Source organism: Dryobates pubescens, chromosome 35, assembly GCF_014839835.1.
Source record: "Dryobates pubescens isolate bDryPub1 chromosome 35, bDryPub1.pri, whole genome shotgun sequence".
NCBI classification, from domain to species: domain Eukaryota; kingdom Metazoa; phylum Chordata; class Aves; order Piciformes; family Picidae; genus Dryobates; species Dryobates pubescens.
In genome coordinates, this window is record NC_071646.1 from 6245071 (window position 1) to 6273013 (window position 27943).

At 65.1% G+C, this 27943-nt stretch overlaps 1 protein-coding gene across 2 annotated transcripts; it reads left to right on the forward strand.

Annotated features, from left to right (window-relative positions):
- Positions 1 to 4705: 4705 nt before the first annotated feature.
- Positions 4706 to 27184, forward strand: AMPD2 (adenosine monophosphate deaminase 2). Of its 2 annotated transcripts, XM_054176548.1 has the most exons (18): positions 4706 to 4791; positions 6715 to 6845; positions 9345 to 9475; positions 9848 to 9916; positions 10783 to 10894; positions 12036 to 12222; positions 14029 to 14170; positions 15015 to 15104; positions 16119 to 16248; positions 18028 to 18222; positions 19807 to 19938; positions 22042 to 22205; positions 22332 to 22458; positions 22597 to 22760; positions 24224 to 24344; positions 25466 to 25639; positions 26740 to 26850; positions 26937 to 27184. In XM_054176548.1, the coding sequence occupies exons 1-18, from the start codon at positions 4722 to 4724 to the stop codon at positions 27150 to 27152; spliced, it is 2466 nt and encodes an 821-aa protein (XP_054032523.1). In that variant the 5' UTR covers positions 4706 to 4721; the 3' UTR covers positions 27153 to 27184. The 2 variants fall into 2 exon arrangements, with proteins under 2 accessions (XP_054032523.1, XP_054032524.1); XM_054176549.1 differs by lacking the exon at positions 9848 to 9916.
- Positions 27185 to 27943: the final 759 nt, after the last annotated feature.

A 27943-nucleotide genomic window follows, 5' to 3' on the forward strand; every position in this document is an offset into this window, starting at 1 on the left:
GTGTCCCCCCCACCCCGGGGTGCTGTTGGGGTGGTGAGAGGGGGGGTCGGGGGGGGTGGCGCTGGGGGATTCCTGCCGCGGGTGGAATGGGAGCTAATTACCCCGGGCGGGGGTCGGGGGTGGGTAAGGAGCCCCCCCCCCCAATAATCCTGCCCTGTGGGTGCCACCCCTCGCCCTCCTGCTGCCTAAGCTCTTTAATGGGATCCTGTGCTCAGCCTTCCTCCTCCTCCTCCTCCTCCTCCTCCTGCTGGGCTCAGCGCCCTCCTCCCCAGCCCAGCAGGACCACAGAGACCCCTCCCACACCCCCGGGGAGGGGGCAGAGAGGGCAGGTGGGTGCCCCCCACCCCATCCTGCCGCAGCTGCTTCTGGGTGCAGGAGTGGCACCTTAGGGGACACCCGACCCAAGCTGGGGGTGTGGGGGGGTGTGGGGTCCCCCCAAAAGTGCTGCGAGTGTGTCCCCCCCCCCCCCCAGAATCCGAGGGCTTTAAGGTCCCCTAAAGCAGCCCACGGGGGCGCCGGGGGCTTTTTCTGTCCCTTTACGGTGCCCCCCGCCCCCGGCACCATCCGTGCCAGCCGCGGTGGCATGGGCACAGCCTGTCCCCGCCGACACAAAGCCCCTTCTGAGCCTCTAATGAACTTGGCGCTAATGAAGGGGGTCCAATTAAAGTGCCAAACCCTCCCCCCGCCGCCCCGCGACACCGTGCCGGGGACACAGCTCTCACCCACGGCCAGCCTGGGGGTCCCCAGCTCCCCGATGGCACAAGGGCCCCCTCAGCCTCCCCCCTCCCTCCCGAGCCAGCCTGGCACCGGAGCGGCCCCGAGGGGTGGCGTCACCCTCCGTGGGACAGCAGGATGGGGCTGGGGACGCCAGGAGGGGGGGTGCCAGGCCCCGGTGGGTGGCATTCCCTCCGCTCCGCCGGCGGCTAAAAATACCCCCCCGGCTCCGGTGCCGGATTAGGGGACTCGGACGGGTGCTCGGCAGGGACACAGCCTGGCACCCAGCGGCACCCGGCGCCCAGCGGGACCCGGCACCCAGCGGGACCCGGCACCCAGCGGGACCCGGCACCCAGCGGGACCTGGCACCCAGCGGGACCCGGCACTCACCGGGACCCGGCACCCACCGGGACGTGGCACCCACCGGGACCTGGCACCCACTGGGACCCGGCACTCACCGGGACCTGGCACCCAGCGGGACCCGGCACCCACTGGGACCCGGCACCCACTGGGACCCGGCACTCACCGGGACCCGGCACCCAGCGGGACCTGGCACCCACTGGGACCCGGCACTCACCGGGACCTGGCACCCAGCGGGACCCGGCACTCACCGGGACCTGGCACCCAGCGGGACCCGGCACCCACTCGGGAACCTGACACTCACCGGGACCCGGCACCCACTGGAACGCGGCACCTACCAGGACCTGGCACCCACCGAAAACCTGCCATCCACTGGCACCTAGCACCCACCAGGACCTGGCACCCACCAAAACCTGGGCACCGACCAGGACTGGGCACCCACTGGAAGCCAGCACCCACCGAAAGCCTGGCACCCACCTAAACCTGACACAGACTGGCACCTAGCACCCACCAGGACCTGGCACCCATCAAAACCTGGGCACCGACCAGGACTGGGCACCCGCCGGAACCCGGCACCCACCGAAAGCCTGGCACCCATCGGCACCTGGCACCCACCGGACCCTGACACCCACCCAAACACCTCCCTGGCACCCACCCTCCCTGGCACCCGAGGCCACCGGAGCCACTGGCACAGGTAGGGACCTGCAGGGCTCGGGGGGACACAAGGGGCCTGATGTGCCCCCCCCGCCCCAAGCTGCTTCCGGGGCGGGAGGCTGGGGGAGGGGGTGGTGCCCCCAGCTTGGTTTGGGGGTGCTGGGGGGGGGGGGTCCCCGCATGCCGGTGCCCCCAGCTTGGTTTGGGGGTGCTGGAGGGGGGGGTCCCCGCATGCCGGTGCCCTCAGCTTCCTTTGGGGGTGCTGGGGGGGGTCCCCGCATGCCGGTGCCCCCAGCTTGGTTTGGGGGTGCTGGGGGGGGGGGGTGTCCCCGCATGCCGGTGCCCCCAGCTTGGTTTGGGGGTGCTGGGGGGGGGGGTCCCCGCATGCCGGTGCCCCCAGCTTGGTTTGGGGGTGCTGGGGGGTTGGGAGTTGGGTCGGACCCCCTGCTGGCACCCCGTGGGTGCTGAGGGCATCCAACCCCCCCATATAGGGGGTGGGTTTTGGGGGGGGGGGCTGGTGACGGAGCGTGGCCCCTCTTTTGGGGTGCCACCCCCATGGGAGGGGGGGCTGCTCACTTTGGGGGGGCAGTGTCCCGTTTGGGGGCTTACTCAGTCTTTGGGGGGGAGGCAGTGGCGCAGAGCCAACCTGGGGGGGGGGGGGGGCTGCCCATACTGGAGGCTACGGTGCTGGGGGGGGGGGGGTTGGGGGGCAGGGGTGCAGTGCCCAGAAACGGGGGGGGCATGGAAGTGGAGTGGGGGGGGGAGGATGGGGGAGGTACCCCAACAGCGCCCGGGGTGGTGCTATGTCTGCGGGGGGCGGGAAGTGACCCCCCCCGGGTTGGGGGTGGGGAGTACTGCCTGCCTTAGGGGGGCAATGAGTGTCTGGGGGGGCTATGCTTAACTTGGGGAGGGAGTCACTGCCTTGGGGGGGCAATGTTTGCCTATCCTGGGGGGGGCAATGTTTGGCTATGGGGGGGCACCGCCTGTCTTGGGGGGACAATATTTGGCTGGGGGGGCAGTGCCTGTCTTGGGGGGGGGGCAATATTTGGCTATGGGGGGGGCACTACCTGTCCTGGGGGGGGGCAATGTTTGGCTAGGGGGGGGCACTACCTGTCCTGGGTGGGGGGGGAGAAATGGTTGGCTAGGGGGGGGGGGGCACTGCCTATCCTGGGGAGGGCAATGTTTGGCTATGGGGGGGCACTGCCTGTCTTGGGGGGGGGGCAATATGTGGCTGGGGGGGCAGTGCCTGTCTTGGGGGGGGGGCAATATGTGGCTGGGGGGGCAGTGCCTGTCTTGGGGGGGGGGCAATATTTGGCTGGGGGGGGCACTGCCTGTCTTGGGGGGGCAATATTTGGCTGGGGGAGCAGTGCCTGTCTTGGGGGGGGGGCAATATTTGGCTGGGGGTGGAGCACTACCTGTCCTAGGGGGGCCAATATTTGGCTGGGGGGGCAGTGCCTGTCTTGTGGGGGGGCAATATTTGGCTGGGGGGGGGCACTACCTGTCCTGGGGGGGGCAATATTTGGCTGGGGGGAGCAGTGCCTGTCTTGGGGGGGGGCAATATTTGGCTGGGGGGGGAGCACTACCTGTCCTGGGGGGGGGCCAATATTTGGCTGGGGGGGCAGTGCCTGTCTGGGGGGGGGGCAATATTTGGCTGGGGGGGGAGCACTACCTGTCCTGGGGGGGGCAATATTTGGCTGGGGGGGCAGTGCCTGTCTGGGGGGGGGGGCAATATTTGGCTGGGGGGGAGCACTACCTGTCCTGGGGGGGGGCAATATTTGGCTGGGGGAGCAGTGCCTGTCTGGGGGGGGGGCAATATTTGGCTGGGGGGGGAGCACTACCTGTCCTGGGGGGGGGCAATATTTGGCTGGGGGGGCAGTGCCTGTCTGGGGGGGGGGGCAATGCCTCTTGGGGGCGGATGGGAGGCACTGAGGGTCAGCGCTTGTCTGGGGGGGGGGAGGGGGGGTCCCTGCCTGTCTCGGGGGGGGGGTCCTCAGAGCGGTGCTATTGTTCGGGCTGCCGCTGCCATGTTGGGGGTGGTGCCAACAGCATTTCTCGGGGGGGGGGGTCGCGGGGTGGGGGGGGCTGTGTGCGTGGCACCCCCTCCTCGGGGGTGCGCTCCCCCCTCCTCCCCTGCCAGCAGCGCGGTTGCTCTGACAACCTTCCCCCCCCCGCCCCGGCCGCCTCCCGGCGCTCCCTCTCTTCCTCCTCCTCCTCCTCCGCCTCCTCCTCGGCCACATCCTCCTCCCGCCCCATCCTCTTCCTCGCTCGGGCTTCCGGCGCTGGCTCCGCCGGGGACTTTGGTCCAGCCCCGGGGCTCCGGCATCAATCATCAACCAGGGCCCCGCCGCCGGCGGACACCGCGCCGGGGGACAGCCCCCGCCCCGACCCCCCCCCCCCCCCCCCCGCCGCCGCTGCCGCCCCCCGAGCTGCCACCAACCCTCTCACCGCCGCCCCCCCCCCCCGCTCCGAGCTGCCGCCAGCCCCAGCGCCAACCCCCCCCCCCCGGCACCAACCAACCCCCCCCAGCGCCACCCCCCCCCCCCGGCACCAACCACCCCCCCCCGGCACCAACCACCCCCCCCCAGCGCCAACCCCCCCCCCCGGCACCAACCACCCCCCCCCCCGGCACCAACCAACCCCCCCCCCCGGCACCAACCAACCCCCCCCCCCGGCACCAACCAACCCCCCCCGGCACCACCCCCCCCCCGGCACCAACCAACCCCCCCGCGCCTCCTAACCTCCCCAACCCCCCCCCAATTCCCAACCTCCCCCCCCCCAATTCCCAACCTCCCCCCCCCATCCACTGCCAACCCCTCCCATCGCTAACCCCTCCCCGTCCCCATAGCCAGCCCCCCCCGAAGCCCCATCGCCAACCCCCCCCCCCCTCAAATCCCCATCGCCGCCTCCCCTCCCCCCCCATTGCTGACCCCTCCCCCTCTCATCACCGCCCCCCCCCCCTCGTACTCCCCCTCCCCTCCCCCTCCGGAGCCGCCATGTCCTCGCCCACCCCGGCCAAGTGTCCCTTCAAGAAGCGAGGCAGCCTCCAGGCGGCCCCCCCCGCAGGTGAGACGCCCCCCGCCCCAACACCCCTAAGCCCCCTCCCCACACCCCCTCCAACAACCTTACCCCCCCTACACCTCTCCCCCCCAATACCCCTAAGCCCCCTCCCCACACCCCCCCAACAACCTTACCCCCCCTACACCTCTCCCCCCCAATACCCCTAAGCCCCCTCCCCACCCTCCCCCAACCCTACCCCCCCCAACCTTACCCCCCCTACACCTCTCCCCCCCAATACCCCTAACTCCCCCTCCCCACACCCCCTCCTCCCTCCAGACTTGGAGCCGAGCCCCCTTTTACCTCCCCCCCCCCAAACCCCAGCACGGCCTCAGCAACCCCCCCCGGGGGTAGTACTGGGCGGGGGGGGAGGGGGGAAGGGGAGGTTGCCCGGGGGGGTGACCATGATTTGGGGGGGGGGGGGGGCTGTCTGTAATTTCGGGGGGAGGTGCCTGCGGTTTTGGGGGCGGAGGTTGCTGCCTGGGGTGGGGGGAGGGTGTCCGGGGTGGCATCAGGGCCCCCCCGGTGGTGTTGGGGTGCCCGGTGTGTGGCCCCCCCCGCCGTGTCCGGCCCCGCGGTGTCCGGGGGGGGTTCTGCGGCACGGCGATGGCGCAGCAGGAGCTGGAGAGGAGGAGGAGGAGGAGGAGGAGGGACGGTACTGGGGCTGGGGGGGGGTGGTGGGACCCCTCCCCCCCTCCGCGAGGCGTTGGGGTGCCGGGGTGGGGGGAGGGTGGCCTCGTGGGCGGTGGTCCGGGCTGGCCCCGGGGGTGGCACAGGGTGGGCGAGGTGGCACTTGGCGGCTGGCAGGGGGCTTGAGGTGCTGCCAGGACTGTGCCTGGCCGGGGCAGACACACAGGGCTGGCCCCACGGGGGGTGGCCCAGGGCGACCCCGGGTGGCCCCTTGCACCAGGCTGCCCTGGGTGATGCCCTCCCCCCCCCCCCGGGCACCTGCCAGCGGTGCCATCCTTGCCCCGGGTGGCAGTGGGCACCAGGCCTGGCAGGGTGCCACCGGCTGTCACCTGGCACAGGCAGGTACCCACAGGTACCCACGTGGTGAGGCAGGGCAGAGGATGGCTCCGGGGGGGGGGCAGGAAGGTGCCAGGCAGTGCCCCCTCCCCCTCACACTACCCAGACCGCAGGATTGGGGGGGGGGGGGCTTCTCCCCAGCCCCCCCTCATTCCAGCTTGGGTGCCGTGGGGAGGGTGCTCCTATGGGGTGGGGGGAGTTGGACCCCCTGGGTTCACCCCTGGAGGTGTGCCAGGTTGGGGTGGGGGGGCTCTTACTGGTGCCCCCAGTAACCTCTCCAGTGCCTCCCTGCTGAGCTGGCTCTGTGCTGCCACCCCTCGGGGGGGGCTATCCCTGATGCTGTTGGGGGGGGGGTTGCAGTGACCCCCCACACATACCCCCAGCCCATGAGCCCCAGTGCAGGAGCTGGGGGTGCTCCGGGGGGGTGTGGGGTGCTGGGGAGAGGAGGTTTGTTTGCTGGGGAGGGGTCTTTGCCTCCCTTCACTCCTAGTTGGGCCGTGCCCCCCCCCCCCCCCGCCCCCTCCATCCCGGTGGTGTCTTTCACACCGGACTGGGGGGCAACAGGAGGATGGGGGGGGCAGTGCTGGGTTGGGGGGGGGTGGATGAAGCTGTGGGGGAGAGAAGGGGGGGGGTGATGGGGTGACCCCAGTGTCTTGCCTCCCCCCCACCCTGTGTCTTGGGGGGGGGGTCCTGCTCCCCTATCCCCATTCACTAACTGGCTCTTGACCCCCCCCCCATCCCTTGGGCTAACAGCCCCGGGGGGGTGGGCAGAGGTGGGGGGGGGGTCCCACCTGCCCCATCACCACCACATCATCCCAGTTTGGGCTGGGGAGGGTCTGAGCAACCCCTCCCTGCCCAGGCTTTGCTTGGGGGGGGGCACAGCTCACTGTGTGCTGGTGTCTGCAGAGCTGCGGGGGGGGCTGGGGTCCCGGCCCCTGCAGTCTGCTCGGTCCCTGCCCGGGACCCCCCACAGCCTGAAGCACTTCCCGGTGGACCTGCGGACCTCCATGGACGGCAAGTACAAAGAGATCGCTGAGGTGAGTGCCCTGCCCTCGGCCCCTCCCCCACCCCCGCCCTCTCTCTGCAGCTGGGGGGGGGGGGGGGGTCCCAACTCCGCCCTTCCCACCCCCAAACCCCAGGCTGCAGCTTGGCTTCCCCCCCGGGGGCTCTTCCCCTCCTGGCCACAGCTGATGCCAGCGGTGCCCAGGCCGGAGCTGATCTCCCCTCCACCACCCGCTCCGAGCCGGGGCTGGGTTTAGGGCTGGGCAGGAGCTGGTCCCAGCTGCCCTTCCTATCCCCTCCCACTCCAGGCTGGAGCTGGGTTTAGGGCTGGGCAGGAGCTGGTCCCAGCTCCACTTTCCGCCCTTCCTATCCCCTCCCACTCCAGGCTGGAGCTGGGGTTGGGGATGTCCTGTGCCCATGGCTGTTCCCCTCTTGGCTGGGCAGGCTGAAGCTGGGCACAGCTGATCCCAGTGCTACCCAGGCTGGGCAGAGCTGATTGCAGTGCTGCCCATGCAGACTGAGGCTGGGTACAGCTGATGCCAGTGCTACCCAGGCAGGCCGAGGCTGGGCACAGCTGATGGCAGCAGTGCCCTGGGCAGGAGCTGGTCCCTCCACCCTCTCCGTGTCCAAAGCCCAAGCTGGAGCTCAGTTTGTGCACCTCCCCTGTTCCCTCTTGGCTGGGCAGGCTGAAGCTGGGCACAGCTGATGCCAGTGCTACCCAGGCAGGCTGAGGCTGGACACAGCTGATGCCAGTGCTGCCCAAGTAGGAGTTGTCTTGGGCCTGGCAGGCTGAGGCTGGGCACGGCTGATGGCATCACTGGGTGGGCAGGAGCTGTCTTGCCAGGAAGGCTGGAGCTGGGCACAGCTGAGGCTGGAGCTGGGTTTGGGGCTGGGAACCCTTTATCCCCTCTTGAGGCAGGCAGGCTGAGGCTGGGCACAGCTGATGGCAGCACTGCCCAGGGAGGAGCTGTCTTGCTGGGCAGGCTGAGGCTGGGCACAGAGGATGGCAGCACTGCCCAGGGAGGAGCTGTCTTGCTGGGCAGGAACTGTCTTGCTGGGCAGGCTGAGGCTGGGCACAGCCGATGGCAGCACTGCCCAGGGAGGAGCTGTCTTGCTGGGCAGGCTGAGGCTGGGCACAGAGGATGGCAGCACTGCCCAGGGAGGAGCTGTCTTGCTGGGCAGGAACTGTATTGCTGGGTAGGCTGAGGCTGGGCACAGCTGATGGCAGCACTGCCCAGGGAGGAGCTGTCTTGCTGGGCAGGCTGAGGCTGGGCACAGAGGATGGCAGCACTGCCCAGGGAGGAGCTGTCTTGCTGGGCAGGAACTGTCTTGCTGGGCAGGCTGAGGCTGGGCACAGCCGATGGCAGCACTGCCCAGGGAGGAGCTGTCTTGCTGGGCAGGAACTGTCTTGCTGGGCAGGCTGGGGCTGGGCACGGGGGATGGCAGCGCTGTGCGGGCAGGCTGGGGCCGGGCAGGGCTGGTGGCAGCGCTGTGCGGGCAGGCTGGGGCCGGGCAGGGCTGGTGGCAGCGCTGTGCGGGCAGGCTGGGGCCGGGCAGGGCTGGTGGCAGCGCTGTGCGGGCAGGGCTGATGGCAGCGCTGTGCGGGCAGGCTGGGGCCGGGCACCGGGCAGGGCTGGTGGCAGCGCTGTGCGGGCAGGCTGGGGCCGGGCACCGGGCAGGGCTGGTGGCAGCGCTGTGCGGGCAGGCTGGGCACCGGGCAGGGCTGATGGCAGCGCTGTGCGGGCAGGCTGGGGCCGGGCACCGGGCAGGGCTGGTGGCAGCGCTGTGCGGGCAGGCTGGGGCCGGGCACCGGGCAGGGCTGATGGCAGCGCTGTGCGGGCAGGCTGGGGCCGGGCCGGGCTGGTGGCAGCGCTGTGCGGGCAGGCTGGGGCCGGGCCGGGCTGGTGGCAGCGCTGTGCGGGCAGGCTGGGGCCGGGCACCGGGCAGGGCTGATGGCAGCGCTGTGCGGGCAGGCTGGGGCCGGGCAGGGCTGGTGGCAGCGCTGTGCGGGCAGGCTGGGGCCAGGCAGGGCTGATGGCAGCGCTGTGCGGGCAGGCTGGGGCCGGGCAGGGCTGGTGGCAGCGCTGTGCGGGCAGGCTGGGGCCGGGGCAGGGCTGGTGGCAGCGCTGTGCGGGCAGGCTGGGGCCGGGCCGGGCTGATGGCAGCGCTGTGCGGGCAGGCTGGGGCCGGGGCAGGGCTGGTGGCAGCGCTGTGCGGGCAGGCTGGGGCCGGGCAGGGCTGGTGGCAGCGCTGTGCGGGCAGGCTGGGGCCGGGCCGGGCTGGTGGCAGCGCTGTGCGGGCAGGCTGGGGCCGGGGCAGGGCTGGTGGCAGCGCTGTGCGGGCAGGCTGGGGCCGGGCCGGGCTGATGGCAGCGCTGTGCGGGCAGGCTGGGGCCGGGCAGTGCTGATGGCAGCGCTGTGCGGGCAGGCTGGGGCCGGGCAGGGCTGATGGCAGCGCTGTGCGGGCAGGGCTGGTGGCAGCGCTGTGCGGGCAGGCTGGGGCCGGGCCGGGCTGATGGCAGCGCTGCCCGGCAGGAGCTGTTCTGCCGCTCGCTGGCCGAGAGCGAGATGCGCTCCGCTCCCTACGAGTTCCCCGAGGAGAGTCCGATCGAGCAGCTGGAGGAGCGCCGGCAGCGCCTGGAGCGGCAGATCAGCCAGGACGTGAAGTGAGCTCGGGGAGGGGGCCGCTGGGGGCGGTGGGGACAGGGTGGCAGGGGCGGGGCCGTGCCCCGGGCAGTGGGGAGGGGGCGTGGGGGGCGTGGGTCGTGCGTGCCAGCTGTGTGTCCCCTCTGCCCCGTGGCTGTGTCACGCTCCCTGTCCCCCGCTGCGGGCTTCAGTCGTTCGTTGGTTTTGTTTTTCTCGGCTGGTTTCCGTCTGGCTTGGGTTGGTTTCACCATTAACTGGGGGTTGTTTTCTTCTTCCCACCTCCCCCTCCCCCCCCCCCCCAACCCTTCCCCTCCCACCTCCACCCCCACTTTGGTCCTGGCTTGTCCCTGTTGTCCCCCACCCCACCCCTGGCCCTGCCTGATTGTCCCCAGACTCGAGCCAGACATTTTGCTCAGAGCCAAACAGGACTTCCTGAAAATTGACAGTGCCACGGACTTACAGTGAGTGCCCAGCCCAGGGACACCCCCGGGGTGGGGGGAGTACTGGGGACCCCCCACCCCCCTAGCCCCACTCTGACCCAGCCTCTTCCCCTCCTGGCACCCAGAGGCCCCCACCCAGCTGCTCTCGCTGGCACCGAAAGGGTTAATGCACCCAAAGGGATCTGAGGGGAGGGGGTTGGGGTGAGCTGGGGGAGGTCCCAGCCCTGCTGGTGGCACACGCAGGACCATGGCCCAGCCCTGTCACCCCCACCCTGATGGGGGTGGGGTCCGATGCTGCTTGTCCCCCTCCCTCCTGTCTCCGCTTGGGAGCTGTCTGTGTCATGAGTGACTTCGTTCTCTGTCCCCCACCCCCATCCCCCATCTGCCACTTCTCATTGTGCTGTGTGGGGCTGGGGGATGTGTCTGGGGTGAGGGAACAACGTCCCCACCAGTGGGACGTGGAGGGCACCCAGCTGCCCTAACCTGGTGGTGGCAGCCCTGGGGCCAACATCACTCTCCTGCCACCCTGGGGCTGGGTGCAGTGCCTGGGGCTGGGTCCCTGGGGCTGGGTGCAGTGCCTGGGGCTGGGTCCCTGGGGCAGGGTGCAGTGCCTGGGGCTGGGTCCCTGGGTCTGGGTCCCTGGGGCAGGGTGCAGTGCCTGGGGCAGGGTGCAGTGCCTGGGGCTGGGTCCCTGGGGCAGGGTGTAGTCCCTGGGGCTGGGTCCCTGGGGCTGGGTCCCTGGAGCTGGATGCAGTGCCTGGGGCTGGATCCCATCCTTGGGGCTGGTGCTGGGGCTGGTGCTGCTGCTAGGGGGGGGTTGGGCAGGGGGGGGACACCCCCAGGGCTGGGGACAGCCTGTGTCACCCTGTCACCATCTGCACTCGCAGGCTCTTCAAGGAGCAGCACGAGGACCTGCGGGACTATGTCCCCAAGGAGCGAGAGGCACTGCTGGAGAGGGAGTTCCAGCGAGTCACCATCTCTGGGGAGGAGAAGTGTGGGGTGAGCCTCCCCCCAGCACCCCCCACAGCCTGCCCAGGGCCTTCAAGGCTGCCAGCCTCCGCCTTGGGGGTGCCAGCCTCCGCCTTGGGGGTTGCAGCCTCCACCTTGGGGCCTGGAACTTCCACCTGGGGGCTTGGAGATTCCACCTTGGGGGTTGCAAGGTGGAAGGAGGGGTGGGGGAGTTCCACTCTGGGGGGTTGCCAGCCTGCACCTTGGGGGCTTGGAGCTTCCACCTTGGGGTTGCAGCCTCCACTTTGGGGCTAGCATCTTCCACCTTGAGGGTTGCATCTTCCACCTTGGGGCCAGCATCTTCCACCTTGAGGGTTGCATCTTTCACCTTGGGCCTTGCAGCTTCCAGCTCGGGGGCTGGCTTGCAGCTTCCAGCTCGGGGGCTGGCTTGCAGCTTCCAGCTCGGGGGCTGGCTTGCAGCTTCCAGCTCGGGGGCTGGCTTGCAGCTTCCAGCTCGGGGGCTGGCTTGCAGCTTCCAGCTCGGGGGCTGGCTTGCAGCTTCCAGCTCGGGGCTTGCAGCTTCCAGCTCAGGGCTTGCAGCTTCCACCTCAGGGCTTGTAGCTTCCACATTGGGGCTGGCTTGCAGCTTCCAGCTCGGGGCTTGCAGCTTCCAGCTCGGGGCTTGCAGCTTCCAGCTCGGGGCTTGCAGCTTCCACCTCAGGGCTTGCAGCTTCCACATTGGGGCTGGCTTGCAGCTTCCAGCTCGGGGCTTGCAGCTTCCAGCTCGGGGCTTGCAGCTTCCACCTTGGGGGGGCTTGCAGCTTCCACCTCAGGGCTTGCAGCTTCCACATTGGGGCTGGCTTGCAGCTTCCAGCTCAGGGCTTGCAGCTTCCAGCTCGGGGCTTGCAGCTTCCACCTTGGGCTGGCTTGCAGCTTCCACCTCAGGGCTTGCAGCTTCCACATTGGGGCTGGCTTGCAGCTTCCAGCTCAGGGCTTGCAGCTTCCAGCTCAGGGCTTGCAGCTTCCAGCTCAGGGCTTGCAGCTTCCACCTCAGGGCTTGCAGCTTCCACCTCAGGGCTTGCAGCTTCCACCTCAGGGCTTGCAGCTTCCACATTGGGGCTGGCTTGCAGCTTCCAGCTCGGGGCTTGCAGCCTCGCCCTCGGGGGTTGATTCCTTTGCTTGGCCTCCTCAGGTGCCCTTCACCGACCTGCTGGACGCAGCCAAGAGCGTGGTGAAGGCTCTGTTTGTGAGGGAGAAGTACATGGGGCTGTCCCTGCAGAGCTTCTGCAAGACCACCGCCCGCTACCTGCAGGAGCTCTCCGAGAAGCCCCTGGAGACCCGCGCCTACGAGGAGGTGCCTGAGACCCCCGTGGCTGCCGGTGAGCCAGGCCTGGGCAGGGGGCTGCACCTCGGGGGGGGCTGCTGGGGGAACCAGCTGATGGTGGGAGAGGCTCTGTGAGGGCAGGCTGAGACCCCCACCTGGAGCTCTGCGGCCAGTTCTGGAGGCTCTGCGCCAGGAGGAGGTGCTGGAAGGTGTCCAGAGAAGGCAATGCCAGGCACTGATCCAGGCTGGCTGGAGAGCAGCCCTGCAGAAAAGGCCTTGGGGGTGCTGGAGGAGGAGAAGCTCAGCAGGAGCCAGCAGGGAGCACTTGCAGCCCAGAGAGCCAAGCAGAGCCTGGGCTGCAGCAGCAGAAGGGCCAGGGAGGGGATTCTGCCCCTCTGCTCCACTCTGCTGAGCCCACAGCTGCAGCTCTGGGGCCAGCTCTGGAGCCTCTGTGCCAGGAAGGCTCTGGAGGGGCTGGAAGGTGTCCAGAGCAGGGCCAGGAGGAGGAGCAGAGGGCTGGAGCTGCTCTGCCCTGCAGACAGCCTGAGAGAGTTGGGGTTGTGCAGGCTGGAGAGGAGAAGGCTCCCAGGAGACCTCCTTGTGGCCTCCCAGGAGCTGCAGGGGGCTGCAGGAAAGCTGGGGAGGGACTTTGGAGGGTGTCAGGGTGGGATAGGACTGGGGGGGATGGAGCAGAACTAGAAGTGGGGAGCTGGAGATTGGCTGTGAGGGAGAAGTTGTTGGCCAGGAGGGTGGTGAGAGCCTGGCACAGGCTGCCCAGGGAGGTGGTGGAAGCCTCCTGCCTGGAGGTGTTTGCAGCCAGGCTGGAGGTGGCTGTGAGCAACCTGCTGTGGTGTGAGGAGAGCAATGAGACTGAGGAAGGGACTGGAGGGAAGGTCTGATGAGGAGAGGCTGAGGGAGCTGGGAGGGCTCAGCCTGGAGGAGAGGAGGCTCAGGGGGGAGCTCAGCACACTCTACACCTACCTGAAGGGAAGCTGCAGTCAGGTGGGGGTCAGGCTCTGCTCCCAGGGCATGGCCTGAAGCTGTGCCAGGGGAGGGTGAGGTTGGATGTTAGGAAGCAATTCCTCATGGAAAGGGCAAAGAGAGCCTGGAATGTGCTGCCCAGGGAGGTGGTGGAGGGTTAGGTTGGATGTGGCACTCAGTGCCATGGTCTGCTCCAGGTGGTGGTGCTGGGCCAGGGGCTGGATGCTCTCAGGGCTCCATTCCAGCCTCTGGGGCAGGTGGTGCTGGGGCAGGGGCTGGATGCTCTCAGAGCTCCATTCCAGCCTCTGGGGCAGGTGGTGCTGGGGCAGGGGCTGGATGCTCTCAGGGCTCCATTCCAGCCTCTGGGGCAGGTGGTGCTGGGCCAGGGGCTGGATGCTCTCAGAGCTCCATTCCAGGCTCTGGGGCAGGTGGTGCTGGGGCAGGGGCTGGATGCTCTCAGGGGTCCATTCCAGGCTCTGGGGCAGGTGGTGCTGGGGCAGGGGCTGGATGCTCTCAGAGCTCCATTCCAGCCTCTGGGGCAGGTGGTGCTGGGGCAGGGGCTGGATGCTCTCAGAGCTCCATTCCAGCCTCTGGGGCAGGTGGTGCTGGGGCAGGGGCTGGATGCTCTCAGGGCTCCATTCCAGCCTCTGGGGCTGGTGGTGCTGGGGCAGGGGCTGGATGCTCTCAGAGCTCCATTCCAGCCTCTGGGGCAGGTGGTGCTGGGGCAGGGGCTGGATGCTCTCAGGGCTCCATGCCAGCCTCTGGGGCAGGTGGTGCTGGGGCAGGGGCTGGATGCTCTCAGGGCTCCATTCCAGCCTCAGCCCTTTGGTGACTCTGTGGTTCTGGGGCTGATGTCCTGCTGGGTGTCTCCTGGCTGCAGATGCCCCTGTGCACCCCCCCTTCATGGAGCAGCACCCCTATGAGGGCTGGGACCCCCAGAGCATGCCAGCTGACCTGGGCTTTGGCTTGAAGATGGTGGATGGTGTGGTGCACGTCTACACCAAGCAGGACCTGACCGACAAGTGAGGCCTGGGGGCTTGGGGCTCTGATGAGTTTGCTGGGATGGGTGGCAAGGGGACCCTGGTGTGGTCAGGAAGAAAGGTTGAGACCCCAGGGGCTGTTCAGTCTGGAGAGGAGAAGGCTGAGAGGGATCTGATCAATGGCTATCAATAGCTGAGGGCTGGGGGTCAGGAGGGGCCAGGGCCAGGCTCTGCTCAGCTGTACCCTGGGCAAGGGGCAGTGGATGGAAACTGCAGCACAGGAGGCTCCAGCTCAACACAAGGAGGAACTTCTGCACTGTGAGGCTCCCAGAGGCCTGGAGCAGGCTGCCCAGAGAGGTTGTGGAGTCTCTTCTGGAGCCTTTCCAGCTCCACCTGGATGTGTCCCTGGTTGAGGAAGGCTCCAAGGATGAGGAAGGGCCTGGAGCACTGCCTGGGGAGGAAAGGCTGAGAGCCCTGGGGGTGGTTAGTGTGGAGAGGAGAAGGCTGAGAAGGATCTGATCAATATCTATTAATAGCTGAGGGCTGGGGGTCAGGAGGGAAGGGACAGGGCCAGGCTCTGCTCAGCTGCACCCTGGGACAGGCCAAGGGGCAATGGATGGAAACTGCAGCACAGGAGGTTCCAGCTCAGCATGAGGAGGAACTTCAGCACTGTGAGGCTCCCAGAGCCCTGGAGCAGGCTGCCCAGGGGGGTTGTGGAGTCTCCTTCTCTGGAGCCTTCCCAGCCCCATCTGGATGTGTCCCTGTGTGACCTGAGCTGGATGCTGTGCTCCTGCTCTGGCAGGGTGGGGTTTGGACTGGGTGAGCTCCAGAGGTCCCTTCCAACCCCTAAGATCATCCTGGGAGCCACCTCTGTTCCTCCACCCAGGAGCACAGAGCTGGACCTGCCCTACCCAGACCTGCAGGAGTTCATTGCTGACATGAATTTCCTCATGGCTTTGATCATCAATGGTCCCATGTAAGGAGAAGGCTCCCACCACAGGGGGGTCCTGGGGGGAAAGGGGTGACCACCTGGGCTGGCATCTGTTGGGTTGGGTTGGGTGGGTTTGGGTTGGGTTGAGCTGGGTGGGATTGGGTTGAGTTGGGTTGGGTTGGGTTGGGTTGAGTTGGATTGGGTTGGGTTGGGTTGAGTTGGGTTGAGTTGAGGTGGGGTTGGGTTGAAGTGGTTGGGTTGGGTTGAGTTGAGGTGGGGTTGGGTTGAGTTGGGTTGGGTGGGGTTGGGTTGGGTTGAGTTGGGTTGGGTTGGGTTGGGTTGAGCTGGGTGGGATTGGGTTGGGTTGAGTTGAGGTGGGGTTGGGTTGGGTGGGGTTGGGTTGAGGTGGGGTTGGGTTGGGTGGGGTTGGGTTGAGTTGGGTTGAGTTGGGTTGGGTTGAGTTGGGTTGGGTTGAGTTGGGTTGGGTTGAGTTGGGTTGGGTTGGGTTGAGTTGGGTTGGGTTGAGTTGGGTTGGGTTGAGTTGAGGTGGGGTTGGGTTGGGTGGGGTTGGGTTGGGTGGGGTTGGGTTGAGTTGAGTTGGGTCCCTGGGGAGGTTTCCCCCATGGGGGTGTCTTTGGAGGGGCCTTACCATGGGAGTGTCTTGGGGGGGATCCCACCATGGAGATGTCTGCAGGGGAATGCCAGCATGGGATGGGCTCTGGGAGGATCTCCCATGGGGGTGTCTTGGGGGGTAGCCCACCATGGGGGTGCCTTTGAGGGGGGGATCTCACCGTGGGGGAGTCTTTAAGGAGCATCCCACCATTGGGGTGTCCCTGGGGGTCCCACCATAGAAGGTCTTGGAGGGCAAAGGTCCTGGGGGACAGCCCCAGAGGGCATGGTGGAGGCTGTGCCACGTGCTGCCAGGTGCAGCTCCCAGGCCCACGTGTCCAGGGCACGCAGGGCCTTGGGGAGGGGGGGTCCCAGAGTCCAGAGCTGTGCTCCCTCCCCCTGCTGGGCTCTGCGGCCCCCAGGCTGATGTGCTCTGCCCTCCCCGGGCAGCAAATCCTTCTGCTACCGCCGGCTGCAGTACCTGAGCTCCAAGTTCCAGATGCATGTCCTGCTCAACGAGATGAAGGAGCTGGCAGCCCAGAAGAAGGTTCCCCACAGGGACTTCTACAACATCCGCAAGGTGCCTGCGGGCCCTGGGCTCTGCCTGCCCGGGCAGCAGCCTGGGGGCGCTCTGCTCTGCCCTGCTGAGGCTGCAGCTGCAGCCCTGGGGCCAGCTCTGGGCCCCCCCCAGGTCAAGAACTGCTTGAGAGGGGCCAGAGCAGAGCCACACAGATAATGGAGGGAGTGGAATTGTCTCCTTTGTGAGCATCCAGGTCACACAGGGACACATCCAGGTGGGGCTGGGAAGGCTCCAGGGAAGGAGACTCCACAACCCCCCCTGGGCAGCCTGCTCCAGGGCTCTGTCACCCTCACTGGGCAGAAGCTCCTCCTCATGGTGAGGTGGAACCTCCTGTGCTGCAGTTTCCATCCATTGCCCCTTGGCCTGTCCCAGGGTGCAGCTGAGCAGAGCCTCTCCCTGTCCCCAGCTCTCAGATGTGCTCCTGTGGCATCCTGGGTTGCATCAGAAGGGCTGTGGTCAGTAGGTCCAGAGAGGTTCTTCTCCCTTTCCAGCCCCACCTGGATGTGTTCTGTGTGCCCTGTGCTGGATTCTGTGCTCCTGCTCTGGCAGGGGGGGGTTGGGCTCAATGACCTTTGAAGGTCCCTTCCAACCCCTAACATCCTCTGAGCCTTCTCTGGCAACATTCAAACCCCACCTGGATGCATTCCTGGGTGCTCCTGCTCTGGCAGGGGCTGGGGGTTGAGGGGTTTGGACTGGATGAGCTCTTGGAGGTCCCTTCCAACACTTAATATCCTCTGATCCCTCTCTGGCAACATTCAAGCCCCCACCTGGATGCATTCCTGGGTGCTCCTGCTCTGGCAGGGGCTGGGGGTTGAGGGGTTTGGACTGGATGAGGTCTTGAAGGTCCCTTCCAACCCCTAACATCCTCTGATCCCTTTCTGGCAACATTCAACCCCCACCTGGATGAATTCGTGGGTGCTCCTGCTCTGGCAGGGGCTGGGGGTTGAGGGGCTTGGACTGGATGAGCTCTTGAAGGTCCCTTCCAACCCCTGACATCCTCTGAGCCTTCTCTGGCAACATTCAACCCCCACCTGGATGCATTCCTGGGTGCTCCTGCTCTGGCAGGGGGTGGATGTTGAGGGGTTTGGACTGGATGAGCTCTTGAGGATCCCTTCCTACCCCTAACATCCTCTGATCCCTCTCTGGCAACATTCAACCCCCACCTGGATGCATTCCTGGGTGCTCCTGCTCTGGCAGGGGGTAGATGTTGAGGGGTTTGAACTGGGTGAGCTCTTGGAGGTCCCTTCCAACCCCTGACATCCTCTGATCCCTCTCTGGCAACATTCAACCCCCACCTGGATGCACTCCTGGGTGCTCCTCTCTGTCAGGGGGTGGTTGGTCTGGATAAGCTCTTGAAGGTCCCTTCCAACCCCTAACATCCTCTGAGCCTTCTCTGGCAACATTCAACCCCCACCTGGATGCACTCCTGGGTGCTCCTGCTCTGGCAGGGGGTGGATGCTGAGGGGTTTGGACTGGATGAGCTCTTGGAGGTCCCTTCCAATACTTAATATCCTCTGATCCCTCTCTGGCAACATTCAACCCCCACCTGGATGCACTCCTGGGTGCTCCTCTCTGTCAGGGGGTGGTTGGTCTGGATAAGCTCTTGAAGGTCCCTTCCAACCCCTAACATCCTCTGATCCCTCTCTGGCAACATTCAACCCCCACCTGGATGCACTCCTGGGTGCTCCTGCTCTGGCAGGGGGTGGATGTTGAGGGGTTTGGACTGGATGAGCTCTTGGAGGTCCCTTCCAACCCCTCCTGTCCCCCGGGGCCCCGCAGGTGGACACCCACATCCACGCCTCGTCCTGCATGAACCAGAAGCACCTCCTGCGCTTCATCAAGAGGGCCATGAAGAAGCACCTGGATGAGATTGTCCACGTGGAGAAGGGCAAGGAGCAGACCCTCAAGGAGGTCTTCGAGACGATGAACCTCACGGCCTACGACCTCAGCGTGGACACCTTGGACGTCCATGCGGTAGGGGGCGGCAGGGGGGGACCCCCCCCCAGAGCCTGGGGATGAGCAGCAGCCTCAGCCCATCTCTGGCTGGGGGTGAGGGTCTGGGGGTGGGGTTTGAATCTTCGCCAGGGCTCGTCCCAGGGTGAGGGTGGGAGATCCAAGGACGTGGACTTGATGGAGCAGGGCCAGAGGAGGGCCACGAAGGTGCTCAGGGGGTCGGAGCAGCTCTGCTACGAGGCCAGGCTGAGGGAGCTGGGGGTGTTCAGCCTGGGGGGAGACCTAAGAGCAGCCTGCCAGGACCTGAAGGGGGCTACAGGAAGGGTGCAATGGCTTCAAACTAGAGAAGGACAGATTTAGACTGGGTATCAGCTAGAAGTTCTTCACCATGAGGGTGGTGGAACACTGGAACAGGTTGCTCAGGGAGATAATTGAGGCTCCATCCCTGGAGGTATTCAAGGTGAGGCTTGATAAGGCCCTGGGCAACCTGATCTAGTTGGGGATGTCCTTGCTGACTGCAGAGGAGGGTGGACTGGAGGAGTTGTGGAAGTCCCTTCTGGGCTGGACCATTCTATGATTCCCTGCCTCCATGCTTCCCTGACTTCATGCCTCCATGCTTCCCTGCCCCCCTGCTCCCTGCCTCCCTGCCTCCATGCTTCCCTGCTCCCTGTCTCCCTGGGGCAGTGGCAGTGTGGGGAGGGGGGGTCCTGATGCCTGTGCCCCCCAGCAGGACCACAACACCTTCCACCACATCAACAAGTCCCTGCCCCCCTGCTTCCCTGCCCCCCTGCCTCCCTGCCTGCATGCTTCCCTGCTCCCTGCCTCCCTGGGGCAGTGGCAGTGTAGGGAGGGGGGGTCCTGACGCCTGTGCCCCCCAGCAGGACCACAACACCTTCCACCACTTCGACAAGTCCATGCTTCCCTGCCCCCCTGCCCCCCTGCCCCCCTGCCCCCCTGCCCCCCTGCCCCCCTGCTCCCCTGCCTCCCTGCTCCCCTGCCTCCCTGCCCCCCTGCCTCCCTGCCCCCCTGCCCCCCTGGGGCAGAGGCAGTGTGGGGAGGGGGGGTCCTGACGCCTGTGCCCCCCCGGCAGGACCGCAACACCTTCCACCGCTTCGACAAGTCCATGCCTCCCTGCCTCCCTGCCCCCCTGCCTCCCTGCCCCCCTGCCTCCCTGCCCCCCTGCCTCCCTGCCCCCCTGCTTCCCTGCCCCCCTGCCTCCCTGGGGCAGTGGCAGTGTGGGGAGGGGGGGTCCTGACGCCTGTGCCCCCCCGGCAGGACCGCAACACCTTCCACCGCTTCGACAAGTCCATGCCTCCCTGCCTCCCTGCTTCCCTGCTCCCATGCTCCCCTGCCCCCCTGCCTCCCTGCCCCCCTGCTTCCCTGCCCCCCTTCCCCCCTGCCTCCCTGGGGCAGAGGCAGTGTGGGGAGGGGGGGTCCTGACGCCTGTGCCCCCCCGGCAGGACCGCAACACCTTCCACCACTTCGACAAGTCCATGCCCCCCTGCCCCCCTGCCCCCCTGCCCCCCTGCCCCCCTGCCCCCCTGCCCCCCTGGGGCAGAGGCAGTGTGGGGAGGGGGGGTCCTGACGCCTGTGCCCCCCCGGCAGGACCGCAACACCTTCCACCGCTTCGACAAGTTCAACGCCAAGTACAACCCCATCGGGGAGTCCATCCTCAGGGAGATCTTCATCAAGACAGACAACTGTGTCTCGGGCAAGTACTTTGCCCACATCATCAAGGTGAGCAGCCCTGGCAGGAGGCTCCTCCAGGGCCTGGGGCACAGCCACCCCCGGCAGCGCCGCAGGCCTGGGGCAGCGCTGGGTCCAGCTCTGGGCCCCTCGGGTTGAGGAAGAGGTTGAGCTGCTGGAAGGTGTCCAGAGAAGGGCAACGAAGCTGGGGAGGGGTCTGGGGCACAGCCCTGGGAGGAGAGGCTGAGGGAGCTGGGGTTGCTTAGCCCGCAGGAGAGGAGGCTCAGGGGAGACCTTCTTGCTCTCTGCAACTCCCTGCAGGGAGGTTGGAGCCAGGTGGGGGTTGGGCTCTTCTGCCAGGCACCCAGCACCAGAACAAGAGGACACAGCCTCAAGCTGTGCCAGGGGAGGGTTAGGCTGGAGGGGAGGAAGAAATTCTTCCCAGCCAGAGAGATTGGCCCTGGGGATGTGCTGCCCAGGGAGGTGGTGGAGTCCCCATCCCTGGAGGTGTTTGGGAAGAGCCTGGATGAGGCCCCTGGTGCCATGGTTGAGTTGATCAGATGCTGCTGGGTGCTGGGTTGGACTTGGTGAGCTCTGAGGTCTTTTCCAACCTGCTTCATTCTGTATTCAGTGTGGCTGGAAAGCTGCTGGCAGGAAGGGACTTGGGGGGTGCTGATGGACAAGCAGCTGAACAGGAGCCAGCAGTGTGCCCAGGTGGCCAAGAAAGCCAAAGGCCTCCTGGCTGGGATCAGCAGTGCTGTGTCCAGAGGAGCAGGGCAGGGATTGTCCCCTGGGGCTCAGCTCTGGGGAGGCCACACCTGCAGTGCTGTGGCCAGGTTTGGGCACCTCAGTACCAGAGAGCTGTGGAGGTGCTGGAGCCAGGGCAGAGCAGGGCAAGGAAGGGGAAGGGCCTGGAGAATGAATCTGCTGAGGAGCAACTGAGGGAGCTGGGGATGGATAGTGTGAAACAGAGGAGGCTGAGGGGAGACCTCCTGGCTGCCTACAGCTCCCTGGAAGGAGGTTGTGGGAAGGTTGGTGCTGGTAATTAGTGGTAATTAGAGGTAATTAGTGATAGAACAAGAGGGAACAGCCTCAAGCTACGACTGACTGGGTAGGTTTAGACTGGAGAGCAGGAAAAAGAGAGGTCAGGGACTGGAATGTGCTGCCCAGGGAGGTGGTGGAGTCCCCAGCCCTGGAGGTGTTTGAAGGTGGTTTGGATGTGGTGCTTGGGGCTGTGGTTTAGGGCTGACCCTTGCAGAGCAGGGTTGGACCTGGTGATCCTGAGGCTCTTCTCCAACCTGAATGGTTCTCTGATCTCCTTCCCTCTGCTGCCTGTGGTGGCATTGCCCAGGGGGGTGGTGGAGTCACCAGCCCTGGATGTGCTTAAAGGCCATTTGGATGTGGTGCTTGGCAGGATATGGGTTAGGGATGAGCATCATAGAGTAGGCTTCTGGCTTGGGCTTGGTGACCCTGAGGCTCTTTTCCATCCAAAGTATTTCTGTCACCTCCTGCCCTCTGCTGCCTGTGGTGGCATTGCCCAGGGGGATGGTGGAGTCACCAACCCTGGAGATGTGTTTAAAGGTGGTTTGGATGTGGTGCTTGGGGGGCTGTGGTTTATGGCTGGTCCTTGCAGAGCAGGGTTGGACTTGGTGATCCTGAGGCTCTTTTCCAACCAGAGTATTTCTGTGTTCTCCTGCCCTCTGCTGCCTGTGGTGGCATTGCCCAGGGGAGTGGTTGAGTCACCAACCCTGGAGATGTGTTTAAAGGTGGTTTGGATGTGGTGCTTGGGGGGCTATGGGTTAGGGCTGACCCTGGCAGAGTAGGTTTTGGGTTGGACCTGGTGACCCTGAGGCTCTTTTCCAACCAGAGTATTTCTGTGTTCTCCTTCCCTCTGCTGCCTGTGGTGGCATTGCCCAGGGGGGTGGTTGAGTCACCAGCCCTGGAGATGTGTTTAAAGGTGGTTTGGATGTGGTGCTTGGGGGGCTATGGGTTAGGGCTGACCCTTGCAGAGTAGGCTTTGGGCAGGACCTGGTGACCCTGAGGCCCTATTCCGACCTGAACGTCGCTGCGACTCCGTCGCCTCCTGCCCTCCCCTGCCCGTGGTGGCCTTTCCCCTCTGGGCCAAGGGGTGACTCTTGCTGCTTGGCTGGGCAGGAGGTGATGGCTGACCTGGAGGAGAGCAAGTACCAGAACGCCGAGCTGCGGCTGTCCATCTACGGCCGCTCCCGGGACGAGTGGGACAAGCTGGCGCGCTGGGCGGTCAACCACCGCGTCCACTCCAACAACGTCCGCTGGCTGGTGCAGGTGCCACGGCTCTTGTGAGTGCTGCTCAGGGAGGGGGAAGAGGCCCTCAGCGAGCCAGGACCATGTCCTGCTTGGGCAGATGAGGCCAACCCACCAGGGGCTGAGTTGTGTGTGTGTGGGGGGGGTCTGTGCTCCCGCAGCGACGTCTACCGGACCAAGAAGCAGTTGGCCAACTTCCAGGAGATGCTGGAGAACATCTTCATGCCCCTCTACGAGGCCACCGTCCACCCTGCCCAGCACCCAGAGCTGCATCTCTTCCTGGAGCATGTGAGCCACCCCCAGCCTGCTCCTGGGGTGCTGGGGCAAGGGGGGAGGCTGGGGACACCACCAACCCCCTCCTCCCCCAGCTTGGACCCTGCTGGAGGCAGGGGGAACCATCCCGCCGTGGGGTTGTCTCTCCTGCAGGTGGATGGCTTCGACAGCGTGGATGATGAGTCCAAACCAGAGCACCACATCTTCAACCAGGACAGCCCTTTGCCAGGCAACTGGGTGGAGGAGGACAACCCTCCCTACTCCTACTACCTGTACTACATGTATGCCAACATGACAGTCCTCAACCACCTCCGGCGGTAAGGACACCGCGCGGGGGGCCCCGGCGCCTCCCTCCCCCCGGTCCTGGGGAGGGGCTGGGTGGGAAGGGGAGGGTCAGGTGGCAGAAAGAATTGAGAGTCAGAATTGGAATTGGAATCAGAATGAGGATCAGAAGCAGAACCAGAATCAGAATGAGAACTAGAATCAGAATGAGAATTAGGATCAGAGTCGGGATCAGAACTAGAATGAGAACTAGGATCAGAAGGAGAACTAGGATCAGAATGAGAATTAGGATCTGAATCAGAGTGAGAATTAGGATCAGAATCAGAATTAGGATCAGGATCAGAACTAGACTCAGAATGAGAATTAGGATCAGAATCAGAGTGAGAATTAGGATTAGAATCAGAACTAGAATCAGGATCAGAATTAGGATCAAGATCAGGATCAGAACTAGAATCAGAATTAGGATCAGAATCAGAACCAGAATCAGAGTGAGAATCAAGATCAGAATCAGAATTAGCATCAGGATCAGAATCAGAATTAGAATTAGCATCAGGATCAGAACTAGAATCAGAATTAGGATCAGGATCAGAATCAGAACCAGAATCAGAATGGGAATTAGGATCAGAACCAGAATCAGAATGGGAATTAGGATCAGAACCAGAATCAGAATGGGAATTAGGATCAGAACCAGAATCAGAATGGGAATTAGGATCAGGATCAGAAACAGAATCAGAATGATAATTAGGATCAGAATGAGAATCAGAACTAGAGTCAGAATCATAATCAGAATCAACCAGGTTGGAAAAGACCTCAGAGCTCACCAAGTCCAACCTCTCCCCCAGCACCATCTGATCAACTCAACCATGGCTCCAAGGGCCTCATCCAGGCTCTTCCTAAACACCTCCAGGGATGGGGACTCCACCACCTCCCTGGGCAGCACATCCCCAGGGCCAATCTCTCTGGCTGGGAAGAATTTCTTCCTCCCCTCCAGCCTGAACCTCCCCTGGCACAGCTTGAGGACTGTGTCCTCTTGTTCTGGCTGCTGGTGCCTGGCAGAAGAGCCCAACCCCCACCTGGCTCCAACCTCCCTTCAGGGAGTTGCAGAGAGCAAGAAGGTCTCCCCTGAGCCTCCTCTCCTGCAGGCTAAGCAACCCCAGCTCCCTCAGCCTCTCCTCCCAGGGCTGTGCCCCAGACCCCTCCCCAGCTTTGTTGCCCTTCTCTGGACACCTTCCAACCAGGGAGGTGGTGGAGTCCCCATCCCTGGAGGTGTTCAAGAGGGGATTGGATGTGGCCCTTGGAGCCATGGCTTGGTTGTCAGGAGGTGTTGGACTTGCTGAGCTCTGAGGTCCCTGGAGGTGTTCAAGAGGGGATTGGATGTGGCCCTTGGAGCCATGGTTTGGTTGTCAGGAGGTGTTGGGTGACAGGTTGGACTTGCTGATCTCTGAGGTCTTTCCCAACCTGGTTGGTTGCATGATGCTGGCTCCTGGCCCTGCTGCAGGAAGAGAGGCTTCCACACCTTCGTGCTGCGCCCGCACTGCGGGGAGGCTGGCCCCATCCACCACCTGGTCTCAGGCTTCATGGTCTCGGAGAACATCTCCCACGGCCTGCTGCTCCGCAAGGTGAGCTGGGCTGGGGGGGCCCATGGGGGTGGGCAGTGGGGCTGGGGCTGGAGCACTGCCCTCTGAGGAGAGGCTCTCAGCCATTAGGGTCTCTCAGACCTGGGGCTGCTTAGTCTGGAGAATCACAGAGTGTGAGGGGCTGGAAGGGACCTCCAGAGAGCATCCAGGCCAAGCCCCCTGCCAGAGCAGGGTCAGCCAGGGCAGCTCACACAGGAACACAGCCAGGCAGGTCTTGAATCTCTCCACAGAGGGAGACTCCACAGCCCCCCTGGTTAGCCTGCTCCAGGGCTCTGTCACCCTCACAGGGACAAAATCCTTCCTCCTGTTTCCATGGAACTTTCTCTGCCTCAGCTTCCACCACTGCCCCTTGGGCTGGCATTGGGCATCCCCCAGCAGAGCCTGGCTCCAGCCTCTGGGCACCACCCTGCACAGCTCCAGCACCAGCAAGGAGCTCACCCTCAGGCTGCTCCTCTCCAAGCTACAGAGCCCTCAGCTCCCTCAGGCTCTCCTCATGAGGAAGATCTTCCACTCCCTAAGTCATCTTTGTGCCTCTGCTCTGGACTCTTTCAAGCAGTTCCCTGAGGTCCTTCTTGACCTGAGGAGCCCAGAACTAGCCACAAGCTTCCAGCTGTGGCCTCAGCAGGGCAGAGTAGAGAGGGAGGAGAACCTCTCTGGACCTCCTGACCACAGCCCTTCTGATACAACCCAGGATGCTCTTGGCCTTCTTGGCCACAGGAGCACATCTGAGGGCTGGGGGTCAGGAGGGAGGGGACAAGGAGAGGCTCTGCTCAGCTGCACCCTGGGATAGGCCAAGGGGCAATGGATGGAAACTGCAGCACAGGAGGTTCCAGCTCACCATGAGGAGGAACTTCTGCCCTGTGAGGCTCCCAGAGCCCTGGAGCAGGCTGCCCAGAGGGGTTGTGGAGTCTCCTTCTCTGGAGCCTTCCCAGCCCTGTCTGGATGTGTCCCTGTGTGACCTGAGCTGGATTCTCTGGTCCTGCTCTGGCATGGGGGTTTGGACTGGGTGATCTCCAGAGGTCCCTTCCAACCCCTCACATCCTGTGAGCTGTGATCCTGTGACACCCCCCCCACCCCCAACTCTCTTCTCTCCCCCTCCCCAGGCCCCTGTCCTGCAGTACCTTTACTACCTGGCACAGATTGGCATCGCCATGTCCCCGCTGAGCAACAACAGCCTCTTCCTCAGCTACCACCGCAACCCCCTGCCCGAGTACCTCTCCAGGGGCCTCATGGTCTCCCTCTCCACCGATGACCCCCTCCAGTTCCACTTCACCAAGGTGAGCAGCTGTGGGAGGGAGGTCCCAGGCCACATACCCCCTGTCTGTGGGGTGGCCAGCAGCCAAGGCAGGGTGATGGGACAGTGGTGGTGATGGGCAGGAGCAAGGCGGTGCCAACAGGCTCTAGAGGATGGGGATGGTTCAGAGGGGGTGGGAGAAGCTGGGGACCTCCATCCTCAGTAAGTCTGCAGATGACACTGATCTGCTTATTTGGATGGCAGTGTGGATGGGCTGGAGGGTTGGAGGCTCTGCAGAGGGCCCTGGCCAGGCTGGATCCATGGGTGGAGGCCAGTGGGATGAGGATCACCAAGGCCAAGGGCTGAGTGCTGCACTTGGGTCACAACAATCCTATGAAGGCTCCAGGCTGAGGGCAGAGTGGTTGCAAAGTGCCTGGTGGAAAAGGACCTGGGGATGCTGGGTGGCAGCAGCTGAAGATGAGCCAGCAGTGCCCAGGTGGCCAAGAAGGCCACCAGCAGCCTGGCCTGGACCAGCAGGTGCAGGGCAGGGATCATCCCCTTGGGCTGGGCCCTGGTGAGGCCACGCTTGGAGTCCTGGGTTCAGGTCTGGGCTCCTCACTCAAAGAAGGACATTGAGAGGCTGGAGCAGGGCCAGGGAAGGGCAACAGAGCTGGGGAAGGGGCTGGGGAAGAGGGCTGGGGAGGAGCAGCTGAGGGAGCTGGGGGTGTTGAGCTGGAGAAGGGGAGGCTCAGGGGAGACCTCATTGCTCTCTGCAGCTCCCTGAGAGGAGGCTGCAGCCAGGTGGGGGTTGGGCTCTGCTCCCAAGGAACAAATGCCAGGATCAGAGGAAATGGCCTTAAGTTGCCCCAGGGGAGGTTGAGGTTGAAGATGAGAAGAAACTTCGTGACTAAAACGGCTCTCTAAGCCTGGCCCAGGTTGAATGCCCATCCCTGGAGGGGTTTCAGAGCTGCGGTGCTGAGGGCCAGGGTTTAGCCTCAGCCTTGGCAGAGTCAGGGAATGGTTGGGCTCGGACGATCCGAAAGCTCTTTTCCAACCCAAGCCATTCTGTGCTCCCCTTTTATGGGAGGGGGCACCCCCTGGGTGGGTGCTGAGGCCTCGTGTGTGTCCCCCCCCCCCAACCAGGAGCCCCTGATGGAGGAGTACAGCATTGCCACCCAGGTGTGGAAGCTCAGCTCCTGCGACATGTGCGAGCTGGCGCGGAACAGCGTCCTCATGAGCGGCTTCTCCCACAAGGTGACACCACCCCCCACCCCAGCCCCTCCTCCCCTCCCCCCCAGGCTGGGAGGCAGCTGCAAGACCACCTCCTTCCTCTTCTCCAGGTGAAGAGCTACTGGCTGGGTCCCAACTACATGAAGGAAGGCCCAGAGGGCAACGACATCCGCCGGACCAACGTGCCCGACATCCGCGTCAGCTACCGCTTCGAGACCCTGTGCCAGGAGCTGACCCTCATCACCCAGGCGGTGCAGAGCGAGGAGCTGGAGACCATCCAGGAGGAGGATGTGCTGACCATCACCTCCACCCTGGCCACCCACTGAGTGCCCTGCCTCAGGGAGCACATCTCCCCCCCCCCCCCAAATCATGTCGCCCCACATCCATCCAGGGCTTTGCTGCCGTCCCCCCCAACCTCCCTCAGCCTCCTGCTCCCTCCCTCCCAGGAAGGGGATGTGCCCAACTGCTGTCCCCAGCACCCTGAGGTGACACCATGGGGAGGGGGTGTGAGGGGGGTGGGGAGCTGCCAGGTTCTTGCCATTTGTTGTTCTGGGGTTGGTTTTTTTTTCCTGTCACTTAACTGTTTTGGGTTGTTTGTTTAAACTGATGTCCTCTTGCTGGGTTGGTCTCTGCTGGGTTTGGTGGCAAGGGGACACAGGAGGGGATGTGGGTGCTGAGGTGTCCTGGGCTTGGGGCAGGGTAGGGGCACAGCAGTGCTGGGTGTGGGGATGCTGTTGGGGGGCTGGGGGGGCGGGAGCCCAGCATCAGGACCCAGCTCCCAGCATCAGGACCCAGCTCCGTCCATGCTGTTGCCTCGTGCGGACAAACAGCAGTACCCAGGACCCAAACCTGGGCTCCTCTTGCACGCTCCCAGCCACGGGGACAGGGTGGAGGTGGTGACAAGGTGGTGGAGGTGGTGACAAGGTGGTGGAGGTGGTGACAAGGTGGCGCAGGGGCCAGGCGTGCTGGCAGGAGGAGCCCGGATGGGCTGGGGGCTGCTCCCTCCTCCTCCTCAGCGCAGGCAGGAAGGCAAAGGGACAGGGGGGACTGCGTGTCCCCGGCCCCTACGCTCCCAGGAGCTGCTTGTGGCCCGGATCGGGCCGGACGAGGCTCCTCC

Coding starts and splice junctions, on each gene's coding strand:
- AMPD2 (XM_054176548.1), top strand. CDS start 4,722: ATGTCCTCGCCCACCCCGGCCAAGTGTCCCTTCAAGAAGCGAGGCAGC. Junction 6,846..9,344: donor AGTACAAAGAGATCGCTGAG/GTGAGTGCCCTG, acceptor GCTGCCCGGCAG/GAGCTGTTCTGCCGCTCGCT. Junction 10,895..12,035: donor CTGGGGAGGAGAAGTGTGGG/GTGAGCCTCCCC, acceptor TGGCCTCCTCAG/GTGCCCTTCACCGACCTGCT.